Source organism: Nothobranchius furzeri, chromosome 4 (assembly GCF_043380555.1).
Source record: "Nothobranchius furzeri strain GRZ-AD chromosome 4, NfurGRZ-RIMD1, whole genome shotgun sequence".
Lineage (NCBI taxonomy): Eukaryota > Metazoa > Chordata > Actinopteri > Cyprinodontiformes > Nothobranchiidae > Nothobranchius > Nothobranchius furzeri.
This window is the reverse complement of record NC_091744.1, coordinates 79,669,357-79,684,629: the sequence shown is the minus strand read 5'-3', so window position 1 is coordinate 79,684,629 and position 15,273 is coordinate 79,669,357. Positions and strand designations below refer to the sequence as shown.

The following is a 15,273-nucleotide window of genomic DNA, read 5'->3' as shown; positions in this document are numbered from 1 at the left end:
CGGCTATGCGGACCAAACTCACGCTCCTCTGGTAAAGGGACTGAATGGCCCTTAACAGAAAGCCACCCACCCCATACTCCTGGAGCGCCCCCCCCCCCCCCCCCCCAGGGTGCCCCTGGGTACACGGTCATAAGCCTTCTCCAAATCCACAAAACACATGTGGATTGGTTGGGCAAACTCCCATGCCCCTTCCATCACCCTTGCAAGGGTATAGAGCTGGTCCAAAGTTCCACGCCAGGATGAAAACCACATTGCTCCTCCTCAATCTGAGATTCAGCTATTGATCAGACCCTCCTCTCCAGTACCTTGGAGTAGACCTTTCCAGGGAGGCTGAGGAGTGTGATCCCCCTATAGTTGGAACACACCCTCAGGTCACCCTTCTTAAAGATGGGGACCACCACCCCGGTCTGCTACTCCACGGGAACTGCCCCCGATGACCACGCTATGTTGCAGAGACGTGTCAACCATGACAGCCCTACACCATCCATAGCCTTGAGATACCCAGGACGAACCTCATCTGCCCCCGGGGCTCCGCCGCTGTGTAGTTGTTTGACTACCTCAGCAACGTCTGCCCCCGAGATTGGACAGTCCATCCCCAGGTCTCCCAGCTCTGGTTCCTCCTTGGAATGCGCATAGGTGGGATTGAGGAGCTCCTCAAAGTATTCCTTCCACCGTCTGACTATAGCCTCAGTTGACGTCAGCAGCTCCCCATCCCCACTGTAAACAGTTTGAGCGAGTTGCTGTCTTACTCTCCTGAGGCGCCGGACAGTTTGCCAGAACCTCTTTGGAGCCGATCAACAGTCTTTCTCCATGGCCTCATCAAACTCCTCCCATGCCCGAGATTTTGCCTCGGCAACTGCCACTGCTGCACCCCGCTTGGCTATCCGGTACCTGTCTGCTGCCTTCAGAGACCCACAGACCAGCCACGCCCTGTAGGCCTCCTTTTTCAGCCTGACGGCTCCCCGCACCTCTGGTGTCCACCAGTGGGTACGGGGGTTGCCATCACGACTGGCACCGGCCACCTTGCGACCACAGCTAGCAACAGCCCCCTCAACAATCGCAGAGTGGAACAAGGCCCACTCGGAGTCAATGTCCCCCACTGCTCTCGGGACACGGTCAAAGCTCTGCCGGAGGTGGGAGTTGAAGACCGTCTTAACAGGCTCTTCTGTCAGACCTTCCCAGCAGACCCTTACTATGCGTTTGGGTCTGCCAGGTCTACGCGGCCTCTTCCCCTGCCATCTGATCCAACTCACCACCAGGTGGTGATCAGTTGACAGCTCCGCTCCTCTCGTCACTCAGGTGTCCAAAACATATGGCTGCAGGTCAGATGATACGACTACAAAGTTTATCATCGACCTGCGACCTAGGCTGCCCTGGTACCAAGTGTACCGATGGGCATCCTTATGTTCGAACATGGTGTTCGTTATGGCCAAACTGCGGCTTGCACAGAAGTCCAATAACGAAACACCACTCGAGTTCAGATCAGGCGGGCCGTTCCTCCCAATCACACACCTCCAGGTCAAGCTTTCATTGCCTATGTGAGCATTGAAGTCCCCCAGCAGGACGATGGAGTCCTCTGATGGAGTACTATCTAGCCCTCGTCCCAGGGACTCCAAAAAGGGTGGGTACTCTGAACTGATATTTGGCCCATAAGCACAAACAACAGTCAGGACCCGTTCCCCGACCCGAAGGCGCAGGGAAGCTACCCTCTTGTCCCCCGGGGTAAACCCCAACACACAGGCAGAAAGTCTTGGGACTAACAAAAAGCCAACCCCAGCCCTCCGCCTCTCACCCGGAGCAACTCCAGCAAAGGACAGTGTCCAACCCCTCTCAAGGACTTGGGTTCCAGAGCCAATGCTATGTGTCGAGGTGAGTCCGACTATATCTAGCCGGTACCGCTCAACCTCTGCCACAAGCTCCTGCTCCTTCCCCGCCAGTGAGGTGACGTTCCATGTCCCAAAAACCAGTTTTCTTGTCCGGGGATCGGACCGCCAATTCTCCCGCCTTGGTCTGCCACCCGATCCACATTGCACCTGACCCTTCATGTTCCTCCTGTGGGTGGTGGGTCCACAGTTGGATGAGCCCATATATCCAGTTTGGGCTGGGTCCGGCCGGGCCCCATGGGCGAAAGCCCGGCCACCAGGTGCTCGCCCACGGGCCCCAACCCCAGGCCTGGCTCCAGGGTGGGACCTCGGTAACCCTCCGGGCTGGGTACTTCGACTCTTTGACTTTACCTCCATAAAAGATCCTGTGAACCGTTCTTTGTCTCACCCTTCATCTAAGACCAATTTGTCATGGGAGACCCTACCAGGGTCACATAGCTCCTAGGATCATTAGGGCACTCAAACTCAGTATGTTCTAATGGGAAGCAGGCTTCAACACAAACGGTTGTTTTCCATTTGGTCCTAGAGCTCAACCAGTGTCAATTTAATATAGCGTAATATTGTTTTCGGATGGTAAAAAGTGCAGGGGTCAAAACTTGACTTTGGAAAAATTTGTCCATGCTTCAAATACAACAGAACAGAACACAAAACTAACATTCAACATTCATTAAATGCATGAGTAACTCACATGAGATTGATGATGATGATGATGATGCTGCTGCTGCAGAATGTACCTGTAGTGCTCTGGGAACTGCTCCTGGAGGAAACCCTTGTGACAACAAATCCGGAAGCTGTTTCTGTAAGCGTCTGGTGACGGGTCGGGACTGTGACCATTGTGTGGTGAGAAAACACAATCTGTTTCATAGAGTCAAACTGTATGACATAATTTCCTTGTTTCGCAGCGCTGCCTCCTTTTGGGGTGAAAGCAAGCTCTACAGATTAATTATATAATAATAATAATAATAATAATAATAATAATACGTGGAGGTGGGGCACGTTGGCAAGCGCCTGGTGGCTGGGCTTTCACCCATGGAGCCCGGCAGGGCATAGCCCGAAAAGGAAGCATGGGTCCACCTTCCCGTGGGCTCACCATTCGTGGGAGGGGCGAAAGGGGTCGGGTGCAATGTTTGATGGGTGGTAGTCGAGGGCGAGGACCTTGGCGGTCTGATCCTCGGCTACAGAAGCTGGCTCTTGGCACGTGGAATGTCATCTCTCTGGTGGGGAAGGAGCCTGAGTTGCTGTTTGAGTTTGAAAGGTTCTGACTAGATATAGTCAGAATCACCTTAATGCATGGCTCTGGCTCTGGAACCAGTTTCCTTGAGAGGGGTTGGACTTTCTACCACTCTGGAGTTGCTCCCACTGAGAGGCACTGAGCAGGGGTGGGCATACTAGTTGCCCCACATCTTGGTGCCTGTACATTTGGGTTTACCCCGGTGAACCAGAGGGTAGCCTCCATCTGCCTACGTGTGGGGGGACGGGTCCTGACTGTGGTCTGTGCTTATGCACCAAACTACAGTTCAGACTACCCACCCTTTTTGGAGACCTTGGAGAGGGTGCGGGGAGAGTGCTCCTTCCAGTGACTCCCTCATTCTGCTGGGAAACTTTGACGCTCATGTGGGCAACAACAGTGAGACGCGGAGAGGTATGTTTGGGAGGAACGGTCCCCTGATCTGAATTAGAGTGGTGTTTTGCTATTGGAATTCTGTGCTAGTCATGGATTGTCCATAATGAATACCATGTTCAGCACCTTGGGCTTCCCGACGGGATCGCGAAAGGCGCTTTATAAATAAAGCTTTGATTGTTTGATGTTCAGACATAGTGGTGTGCACATGTGCTCTCGGCACCAGGATACCGTGGCCGCAGCTAGATGATCGACTTTGTTGTTGTTTCCTCTGACCTGCGGCCGCATGTCTTGGACACTCAGGTGAAGAGAAGGGTGGAGATGTCAACTGACCACCACCTGGTGGTGAGTTGGCTCCGATGGTGGGGGAGGATGGCTGTCAGACCAGGCAGGCCCAAACATAATGTGAGGCTCTTCTAGGAATGTCTGGCAGTCTCTTGTCAAAATAAGCTTCAATTCCCACCTCCGACAGAACTTCCAAAATGTTCCGAGGGAGGCGGGGGACATTGAGTCCGAATGGTCCCTGTTCCATGCCTCCATTGTTGAGGCGGCCAACCGCAGCTGTGGTTGCAAGGTTGTCGGTGCCTGTTTTGGTGGCAACCCCTGAACCCACTGGTGGACACCGTCAGTTAGGAATTCTGTCAAGCTGAAGAAAAAGTCTTATCAGGTCTTTTTGGTCTGTGGGACTCCAGAGGCAGCTGATAGGTACCGGCAGTCAAAGCGGAATGTGGCTCAGGTGGCCGTGGAGGCAAAAACCTGGATGTGGGAGGAGTTCGGTGAGACCATGGAGCAAGACTTCCTTACGGCTTCGAGGAAGGAAGGGGAAAGCAGTGCGCTACCAACACTATTTATATTAGGGACAGTGTGCTGCTGACCTGTACTCAGGACGTTGTGGATCGGTGGGCAGAATACTTCGAAGACCTCCTCCATGCCACATGACACGTCTTCCAGTAAGGAAGCAAAGTCTGGGGACTTTGAGTTGGCCTTTCAAATCGAGGTCACTGAGGTGCTTAAAAAGCTCCTCTGTGGCAAGGCTCCAGGGGTGGATGAGATCTGCCCAAAGTTCCTTAAGGCTCTGGCTGTTGTGGGGCAGTGTTGGCTGACGCGGCTCTGCAATATCGCGTGGACATCGGGGGCAGTTCCACTGGACTGGCAGACCGGGTTGGTGGTTCCCCATTTTAAAAAGGGGGACCGCAGGATGTGTTCCAACTATAGGAGGATTACACTCCTGAGGTTAAGTGGTCCTGTTGGCTTCATCAGAACATGATCTTCAGCTTTCGCTGGAGCGATTTGCAGCCGAGTGTGAAGCAGCTGGGATGAGAATCAGCTCCTCTAAACCTGAGACCATGGTCTTGTTTCGGAAAAGGGTAGAATGCCTTCTTCGGGTCAGGGATGAGGTCCTGCCCCAAGTGGAGTTTAAGTATCTTAGGGTCTTGTTCACGAGTGAGGGAAAGCTGGAGCACGAGATCGATAGGCGGATTGGTGCTGCGTCTGCAGTGATGCGGGCGTTGTACCGGTCTGTCGTGGTGAAGAGAGCTGAGTCAGAAGGTGAAGCTCTCGATTGACCGATCGATCTACCTTCCTACTCTCACCTACGATCATGTGCTTAGGGTAGTGACCAAAAGAACGAGATTGCGAATACAAGCGGCCAAAATGAGTTTTCTCCGGAGAGTGGCTGGGCTCTCCTTTAGAGATAGGCTGAGAAGCTCAGTCATCCAGGAGGGGCTCGGAGTAGATTCGCCTTTCCTCCACATCAAAAGTATCCAGTTGAGGTGGCTTGGGCATCTGGTCAGGATGCCTCCTGGACACATCCCTGGTGAGGTTTTCCGGGCACGTCCAACCTTGTGGAGGCCTAAAGGTAGACCCAGGACACGCTGGAGGGACTATGTCTCTCACCTGGCCAGGGAACCCCTTGGGATTCCCCCGGAAGAGCTGGCCCAAGTGGCTAGTGAGAGGGAAGTCTGGGCCTCTCGACTTAGGCTTCTGCCCCCGCAACCTGACTCTGGCTAGGTGGAAGAAAATGGACGGCTGAATGGGTAATAATAAGAATAAGAATAACAATAAGAAAGTAAATAACCCCCAAAAAAGCCCACATCTAGGTATTTCTTTCCTCGTGTCTGATTAACAACTTTTCGAGTTATGGTATTTTTTTCATCTTCATTTTCAATCTACAGGTTTACAATCATACTCTGTTATCTACAATGAATATTCTATCTACAGTGATTTTATAATCAGTTAATTATCATTTGCTTTCACATATTAATATCAGTATATAAACAAATGAATGTTTAACAGACTTACCCCATATATTAAGTGAAATAAGCTTTCTAAGCGTCACAGAAAAGGGAGTCTCTTCTAGTCTTGGGAGTGGAGTAAGACTCTGGTGGGGGGTGACTTGCTCTTTAAGTGTTTTAATTTAATTGAACAGTTCAACTTTCTTGAGGTGTCCTGGACATGGCATGTCAGGCTTCAGTCATATAACTTTAAAGTGTTTAGAAAAAATAACTTATTTTAATATCTTTTCTATTAACATATTTTTATTGTATCACAGAAATGAATTTAAGTAGTAATTAACTGGTTAGGGTTTTAAAAATAAGCTGAAAGTGTCTAACTCCCATGGAGCTTAAAAGCTGGACAGAAACTCACCCAGCTACCATAACCCCCCTTGAGATCAAACTCTCCATTAATATCCTTCATTGTTTGATGAAAATCAGTTTTTCTATACATTGTATAATAGCAAAATCCCCACGTTACTCTTCCTAGTAACCTCACAATTCATAAAAATTTACTAGCAGTCTACAGACCTCTGCTGTTTAGGCAAAAACTTTGTCAAGAAATGTGCAATTTATTTAGCCATAAGGAGACATTTTGTGTTAAAACTAAACTTCAGCAAGTTCAACCTGCAGATTTGTGTTTCTAAATAATGAGTGTGATTGTTTCTTGTGGTGTTGATTGGAGTGTGGATGTTTAAATGAATTCCTCTTACAGTTTAAAAAGTGTATTCATACAAATTACACTGATGTTACACAAATAACTTGGGTTCTGTTTGTGTTTACAGCCTGAACACTGGGGTCTCAGTAACGACATGGATGGTTGCAGGCCATGTGACTGTGATCTGGGAGGTGCCGTCAACAACCAGTGAGAGAGCATCATTAACTCATTTCTTATCTGCCGCATCTATTTTAATGTGTGTGTGTGTGTGTGTGTGTGTGTGTGTGTGTGTGTGTGTGTGTGTGTGTGTGTGTGTGTGTGCCGTGTCTGATCGAGGAGGTGAGGGGTAATAGTCATATGTTCATTTACCTACCCAGAGTTTCCCTCAACTGGGTTAGACGTTCAGCTGAAATGCTGAAAGCAAACCAGTTAGAGGACCCATCCTCAACAAAATACTCCTACGTTTAATAATGCTTGGTGTTAGAACACAGCTGATTTTTAATCTAAACCTGGCATTGACTGGACTTGTGCAGTTTTTATAATAAAGTAAAACAAAAACATGCTGTGGATTCTTAAGAATTCAAGAAACAACTTCTGGGCCTCTCCTTTACTTGTTCATATATTTCCACAACTCTGGGGATGTTTGCTGGTGGTTGTTGAATTACAAATGTTGGTACAGCAGCATTTGCTGGTGCAAACTTGGTAACCCTGCAAGCGCACAGATTGTAAACCGGCATCCACCCATCTGGTTGAGAAGAAAATCTGTTTCAGCACGATTGAAACATCAGACTGTTTGTGATCATTTCACTGTAAAATTGTTATTTGTTGTACCTTTAAAATAAAACTATGCACATCTACAGTAGGGCAGAACGATTTTAAGGAAAGATTGAGTTGCAGTTTTTCAAGGAGAAATTGCAATTTCAGTTTGATTCACAATTTTTTTCAAATCAAGGTTCAACACATTATTTACAAAATAGTCATAAATCATACCATCAAAACATTGAATGCTAATCATTTTCTCCCATTATCTTTTTTTGACCTTTTTTTTTTAAAAATGTATGTACTTTTGAAGCAACTTGTGACTTTTATCTAGACAGGCGCTTTAAAAATATGCTGTTCTTGTCCTTGTGGGCTTCATATTAGCATCTATTTAGTTTAGTTTTTAGCGACCTATGACCTTTATATGTACACATTTTTATTGTGACAATCTGTTGCAATAACTTTAAAAAAGAACTGCCAATGTGACTTTTTGCTAAACTGTTTCTAATGTGAGGTTTACACAGTCCCTCAGCTCAAACAGAATTGTTCAGAAAATTGTCAGTTAATTATAGAATTATTAGAAATGATTATGAAACAGCAGAAAACATATGAATATAATGCTAAATTTTGTAACGATCTTTATGGATTATTGTGAGTGTAGACTAATGCTACTGTTGCTTTAAGAGAAGGTTGATCAATGGTGAAAGTGAACATGGAGCTGCAGTGAGATGAGGACTTTTTTCAGCTGTTTATTTATCTCATAAACCACTGTTAAGGGCAAATGTCCTTCTGTCTGGTGTTGTAGTTCTGCACAAATGTTTCGCAGATGCTCACTTTTAATATCAGCTGTGGTAGCAGAGCCATGTAATGGAATAAAAACAGGAAAATAACCAAAATGTTTAGCTCTGTCAGCTGGGTTCAGTTCCAGAACCAATACCGGGGGGGCAGCAGTAGCTGAGGAGGTAGGGCGATTTGTCCAGTAATCGGAAGGTTGCAGGTTTGATCCCGGCTCCACACAGACAATTCTGTTGTTGTGTCCTTGGGCAAGACACCTAACCAACCTTGCCTGCTGGTGGTGGTCCGAGGGGCCGGTGGCGCCTGTGCCCCATGGCAGCTGTGGCTACGATGGAGCTCATCACCATCAGTGTGTGAATGTGTGTGAATGGATGAATGATACACTGTAGTGTAAAGCGCATTGGCGTTCTCTGACTCTGAAAGGCAGGTCATTTGTCATTAACCCCTCCCACCCACACTCTCTGCTGCCGCCGTGACACACAGGAAAACCCCAGATGTCTAAAATAGATGACAACACATCCTGATTCAGCCAGGAGCGCTACAAAAACCGCAGCTTTGACGATCACATGATTGCATTGTTAGAAATCACAATTTCGGTCCAAAATTATTCAATCGTTCAGCCCTAATCTACAGGACATAAAAAGTCTTTCAAATCTTGAGATGTTGTGAACAGACAAATGTTAAGTATGAAATATTCCACAAGGTCCCATGAAGCTAATGAAACTCGTAAGAAAGTTGAAAAATCAAAAGGTTAGGGAAAAATCTAATTTTGTTGATGGAAAGATCACAAATCATTAGCTTCTACTGATCTTCCAGACAAATAATAATTTCTGGATCTGTTATAGACTGTGGGTGTTGGGTCATTCTACTTCTTCTTTTGCTGCAGGTGTGATCACATGACTGGTCAGTGTATCTGTAAAGATCACATGTTTGGTCGTCGCTGTGATCAAGTTGAGTCTGGATTCTTCTTTGTTGCCCTGGATCACTACACATATGAAGCCGAAAATGCCAAACTTGGACCAGTGAGTGTTACCTGATCTTAAACCTTTGACATTTTACTAAAGAGAAGGGTTTTAAATTCTATTTTCATCTCCTGTCAAAAAATGGTTGTGATGTTGGTAAAAAAAAAAAAAAAAGTAGATTTTGTCCCTTAAAAATAACATTTACAAAATATAGAAATTTGAATTCAGCATATTTCTATAAGGTAGCAATATATTTCTTTAATAAAAAAATTACCTTGTAAAAATGCTGAAGGTGTCTACTTTTTACTAAGACTTTTGTTATGAATGTAATGAGGTTACATGTTCAATTCAATTTTCAGTTCAAGTTTATTTATATAGCGCCAAATCACGACCAGAGTCGTCTCAAGGACCTTCGCACAGCAAACATTCCAACACAGGTCAGGTCATTAAGCCAATCAGTAAAAAGTTTCCTATACAAGAACCCAGCAGGTTGCATCGAGTCACTGACTTCTTCTCCTGGCACCCGGAGAGTACAGACGCTTCTCTTTTCTCTCCCTTGTCTTTTTTTTCCCCCACGGCTCTTGACCTGTCTGCCCACAGAGCACTTCTCTGCATTCCTCCTAAAACTCTGTTTTTATTAATCATGGATTTGATTAAATGGTCATTCAACGCGATCAACAAGATTTCTTTCAACAATGAGAATGGAGCAGGGGGCTCCTGCCTGTCCACAGGGGACGCATCCGGTGGGGTACATATTGGATTCCTAGAAGGAGTGGAATATTATATGCCTCTCCCAGCTGTCCGTGGAGGAGGAATTTTTGGGCTGATGATTACTGGATTTCTTCTGTTTGGAAGTTTAAACCCAAAGTTGGATTCACTGAGGGACTGGAATAATCAAAGACTGAAAGTCAGAAAGGAAATTATCTCTGCTCTGACCCAAACAATTCTTCCTATTTGAATCTGGCGCCCTGGCAGCCTTGAGCTGCAAGAAGTCAAATCTCCACGAAGGAATGCAGACAGATGCTGTGAAAACCTGGCGTACCCCCCTTGCCTTCGGATTGGTGGACTGAGCCTGGCAAGGTCATCAACTGAAGGAGTGAATGTACTCTTCACTCTCCCTCAATCTCCCTCCCACCTGCGATTCAAGTGTATGAGCGCTTCTGAAGTCGGCCGCTCTCTCTGGGGGAGAAATTAAAATCTATTCTGAATTTAACAGGCAGACAATGTAAGGAAATAGTTTATAGTATTCTGTTAATGAACCATGCTATGGTCAGGCTAAAAATGACTTCATATTGGGAAACTGAAAGATCACAAATGTAGCATTTTAATTCATCATTACTACAAGATTTGACATTCAAGGAAGACCTCCGAGAACAGATTAAGCTGTATATGGAGACCAATGTCCCCACAGCTCCATCAGCCCTAGTGGCCTGGGGGGCCATGAAAGCATTTATAAGGGGATTTATTATTCAGTTTTCTTCATACAAGAAAAAGGCAAATGCTGTTAAATTGACTGAGCTGGAAAAGAGGATTAAGAATAAGGAAGCTAAAATTAAAAGGAATATATCAAATACTATTCTAGATGAACTGATCCACCTTGAATATGAATATAACACTATAATATCCCCAAAAACTGAATATCTGTTGTTTAGGGCCAGACAGAATATTTTTGAATCAGGAGATAAGGCGGGAAAATTTTTAGCTAGGTATTTGAAGCCGGGTTTTAATGAACCACAAAATACTTCAAAAAGGGGTTCTTTATTCTCAAAAAAGTAGTTTTCCTCGTTTTCAAACAGTTGGAAATGCACATAAAAAATTAAAATAAATAGTAGTCTCTGTTGAGGTTTGTGCAAAATAAAAATGACACTGGTTTTGACTTCTCCGTCACAGAGTTCAGCTTCAAAAAAAGGGCAAAAACACATTCTTGTGCACATCTAAAATAAAATCTGAGCCATGTGCTCCCTGCACAGAAAGCTAACAGAGTACTAGTCGGCACACAACGCGGTGTAAACGGGTTACAAAACGGCAGTGGCACTTCAAGACACTCGAATATTTGTTCAGGTGGCTTAATGCATCGTCTTTTCCCAACCAGGCTCAGCTCAATATGTCTTCCTTCATCATCTTCCTCAGGCAAAACCGCGCCACTCTAGTGAGGCTTTTTTTCCCCCACCTCTTAGAATTTTCTACCTCTAAACATGGGACTAGCGCCACTCTATGAACAAAACAAGTATTGCAACCAGAACACTGAAATAAACAGGATTTACAACGCATATACCGGTACCCATTTTTCACCTGGTTACATATATTGAACAAAAAGAGACCAAATCAAATATAGCAGCAGTGATGTCAGAGAAGGGAAGCCTGGTAACTAAGTCTAGGGAAATAAATGACACATTTAAGGAGTTCTATATAAATCTTTATACAGCAGAAAGTTCTGCTACAGATAGAGATCATACCATTTCTTGACAATCTCTACCTCCCCAAATGGAGTAGTTCACAACAGAAAGATTTGGCCTTACCTATTAGCTCACAGGAGATTCTGGATGTGATTAAGACTACCATCGGGCAAATCCCCAGGCCAAGATGGTTTTGCGACAGAATTTTTTAAATGCTTTGCAAACGACTTATAACCGCTAATGGAAAGTATGCTTTCAGAATCATTTAAAACTGGGAACTTACCTACCTCCCTAAATCAGGCAATTATTACATTTATACTCAGAAAAGGGAAGGAGCCAACTGGTTGTAAAAACTATTGTCCAATAAGTCTAATATCGGTGGATTGTAGAATTTTATCTAAAATACTTGCAAATCCAAAGATATTTTATTAATCCCAGAGGGAAATAGATTGGATAAAATACTCAGCTCATGTATCTATCCAGATCAAGTAGGTTTTATTAGACAAAGAAACTCTTCTCATAATATCAGACGTCTTATAAATATTATGTGGCTGATACAGGATTTTAATCAACCAACGACTGCAATCTCACTCGATGCGGAGAAAGCATTTGATCGGTTGGGATGTTTCCATGTTTCATACGTTAAAAACCTTTGGATTTGGTCAAACATTTCTTAGATGGATTGAGATTCTCTATAAAGACCCACAGGCTGCAGTGAAAACAAATGGTCTGATCTCTTCATATTTCACTCTCGGCAGAGGCACTCGCCAGGGCTCTGCACCGTCACCAGGGCTTTTTTGTTTGGCCCTAAAGCCTCTTGCAGCAGCCATTTGGATGGATAAGCGTATACAGGGAGTTAAAATGAGTCCACACATAAACTTTTGATGTACGCAGATGATATTCTGTAGCTTGCTTCAGACCCAGTCAAATCTTTCCCAGCACTACTAGAAGTTATTAATTCATTCTCAAAAATATCCGGATACAAAGCCAATTGGTCCAAGTCAGAGTCCCTCCCATTGACTTCATAATGCCCAAAAACCTTATTTCGGGCAGGTCTATTTCAATATTCCACTGAAGGTATAAAATATCTCGGTATTCTCCTTCCTCAGCAAATAGACAAGATTATTGAAAAAAATCTGGACCTGATTCTCAACAAAATATCCCTGGATACCAACAGATGGGCTTCAATGTTTTTGTCATTATGGAGAAAGGTCAATGTCCTGAAGATGAACTGTATTCCAAAGCTGAATTACTTGCTTCAATGTCTTCCTATTGCAATACCACAGAAATATTTTAAAAGATTTGACCTGCTGGGTTCCTTATATAGGAAACTTTTTACTGATTGGCTTAATGAACTGACCTGTACTGGAATGTTTACTGTGTGAAGGTCCTTGAAATGACTTGTCGTGATTTGGTGTTATAGAAATAAACTTAAATTGAATTGATTTAAACCCTTTTAAAGAAAGAAAGAAAACAATGTTTTATCTAGTGCCTCTCAAGATAAAAGTCATAAGGCACTTCACAAAAACTAAAAAATGTAAATAAAATTTTTGAAGTGTTTAAAAACATGATTAAAATGAGAAAAACAATAGTGCTTAAAAATGTAAGGAAAGGGAGAGAGAAAGTGAGTAAGAAAGGGGGAAATCAGTGGATTTCAGTAAAGCCAGAATAGGTAGAAAGAGCAGAATTAGGAGAGAGTGGTGATAAAGGTCACAGAAAAGCCTGAACAGGTGAGTCTCCAGTTGCTTTTTGAACACACAGCAGCAAATGATCTGTCACCTTTGGTCTTTAGCCTGATGCACTGCACAACCAGTAGGCTTTGATCACTGGTCCTCAGTGACCTACTAGGGGTGTAGGGACCAATGTAAAATGGCGTCTTAAAACCAGAACCAGGATCTTGAAATGATCCCTGAAGTTGACTGGCAGCCAGTGAAGCTGGAGGAGAAGCGGGGTGATGTGGGTGTGTTTGGAGGACTTGGTCAGAAGCCGAGCACAGGTCTTCTGAACCCCTGTAGATGGTTCAGGGAGGTTCTGCTCAGACACGTGAAAAGAGAGTTGCAGTAGTCTAAGCGTGAGGAGATGAAGGTGTGGATAACTGTCTCAAGTTCAGAGCGGGACAGAATGGGACTCAGCTTAGCAACGTTCCTGAGATGGAAGAAGGAAGAGCGAACAAGAGAACTGACATGAGAATCCAGGGTGAGAGCTGGGTCAAAGGTCACACCAAGATTCCTGATGGAAGGTTTGGTGTGAGAAGCAAGCTGACCAAGAGAGTCTCTGACTTTGGGAACCAGCTTGTCTGGGGCACAGATGAGGATCTCAGTCTTATCTTCATTCAGCTGAAGAAAGCTCCCACCATCCAGGTTTTAATAGAGTCTAAGCAGGTGTGTAACAGCTGCAGCTTAGACATCTCATGGGGCTTAAAGGAGATGTACAGTTGGATGTCATCTGCATAAAGATGGTAGGAGATTGAACGGTGAAATAGTATGAAAGCTTTTGATGTTTACTTGCTAAAGTACAATTTGAATTTAATCGTACATGAAATATATGATGATAGTAAGGATTTTGTGTATATTTCTCAGTGATGTTAGAGCTAAAAGGCAGAATAGATTTTTAATTTTTAATTTTTTACTGTTTAAGTTTGTCTTGTTGTGTTGAAATTTCACATTGTCCCACAGTGAGTAGTTTCTGTTTAGCGATTTGGGATCTGGTCACCCTAGCACCAGAGCTCCCCGCCCCAGTACGACTCACAAGGCAGTCAGTCCTGCAAGAGACCACTGCAAATGTATTAAAAATATGAGTAAATACCACTTAAACATTTATTTTCTTTGACAAATGTTTTTAAGATGCAAAACTATATTGGATGTAAAACTCATTAGGTTTTGTGTGTTCATAGGGAGTGGCAGTGGTCCCAAGACCTCATCATTATGATCGTAGCCCCACCTGGACAGGTATTGGCCTAGTCAACATCCCAGAGGGGGCGTTTCTGGAGTTTTCTGTCGACAACATCCCTGAATCCATGGAGTATGATATCCTAATTCGCTATGAGCCTCAGGTAAATATGTTTTGGGGCATTTGCTGTCCAACCCAAAATAAAGTAGACTGGATAAGAAGTCTGGTCTTAAAGTTTCTCAGTTCCATTTCAGGAAATGTTTAGGCATTGCAAATGAACATGCAAATTAGAGTTTGTTACGTTTGAGCATCAGCATTGCAATGTATATGTGCAATGTCAGAGCCATTAAAACCCAACATGTGCTCATTTAATGTTTGGAGAACCTGACACCAGTCAGTTTATGGAAGCAGACTGTGAGGGGATGTGTTTTATTTTTGTTTATTCTGTTTTCTGAATTGAATTTGAAAGTGGGAAGCAGCTGGGATGAGGATCAGCACCTCCAAATCTGAGACCATGGTTCTCGACCGGGAGAGGGTGGCTTGCCAACTCCGGGTCGGGAGAGAGGTCCTACCTCAAGTGGAGGAGTTTAAGTATCTCAGGGTTTTGTCCACGAGTGAGGGTAGGAGGGATCGGGAGATCGACAGGCGGATTGGTTCGGCGTCTGCAGTGATGCGGGCGCTGAGCCGATCTGTCGTGGTGAAGAGGGAGCTGAGCCAGAAAGCCAGGCTCTCGATTTACCGGTCGATCTACGTCCCAATCCTCACCTATGGTCATGAGCTTTGGGTAATGACCGAAAGAACGAGATTGCGGATACAAGCAGCTGGAATGAGTTTCCTCCGTAGGGTGGCCGGGCTCAGCCTTAGAGATAGGGTGAGGAGCTCGGACATTCGGGAGGGACTCGGATTAGAACCGCTGCTCCTCCGGATCGAAAGGAATCAGTTGAGGTGGTTTGGGCATCTGGTCAGGATGCCTCCTGGACGCCTCCCTGGGGAGGTGTTTCGGGCACGTCCTGCCGGCAGGATACCCCCGGGTTGAC

At 44.9% G+C, this 15,273-nt stretch overlaps 1 protein-coding gene across 2 annotated transcripts in view; it reads left to right on the top strand.

The window, feature by feature from the left end:
• Positions 1-15,273, top strand: part of lamb1a (laminin, beta 1a) — a 58,648-nt gene that overhangs the window by 18,824 nt on the left and 24,551 nt on the right. For both annotated transcript variants that reach the window (XM_015964986.3, XM_015964987.3), the window contains 4 exons: positions 2,611-2,723; positions 6,563-6,642; positions 8,876-9,011; positions 14,241-14,399. In XM_015964986.3, the coding sequence (XP_015820472.3) occupies positions 2,611-2,723; positions 6,563-6,642; positions 8,876-9,011; positions 14,241-14,399 (488 nt within the window). The remainder of the gene's footprint in view (positions 1-2,610; positions 2,724-6,562; positions 6,643-8,875; positions 9,012-14,240; positions 14,400-15,273) is intronic.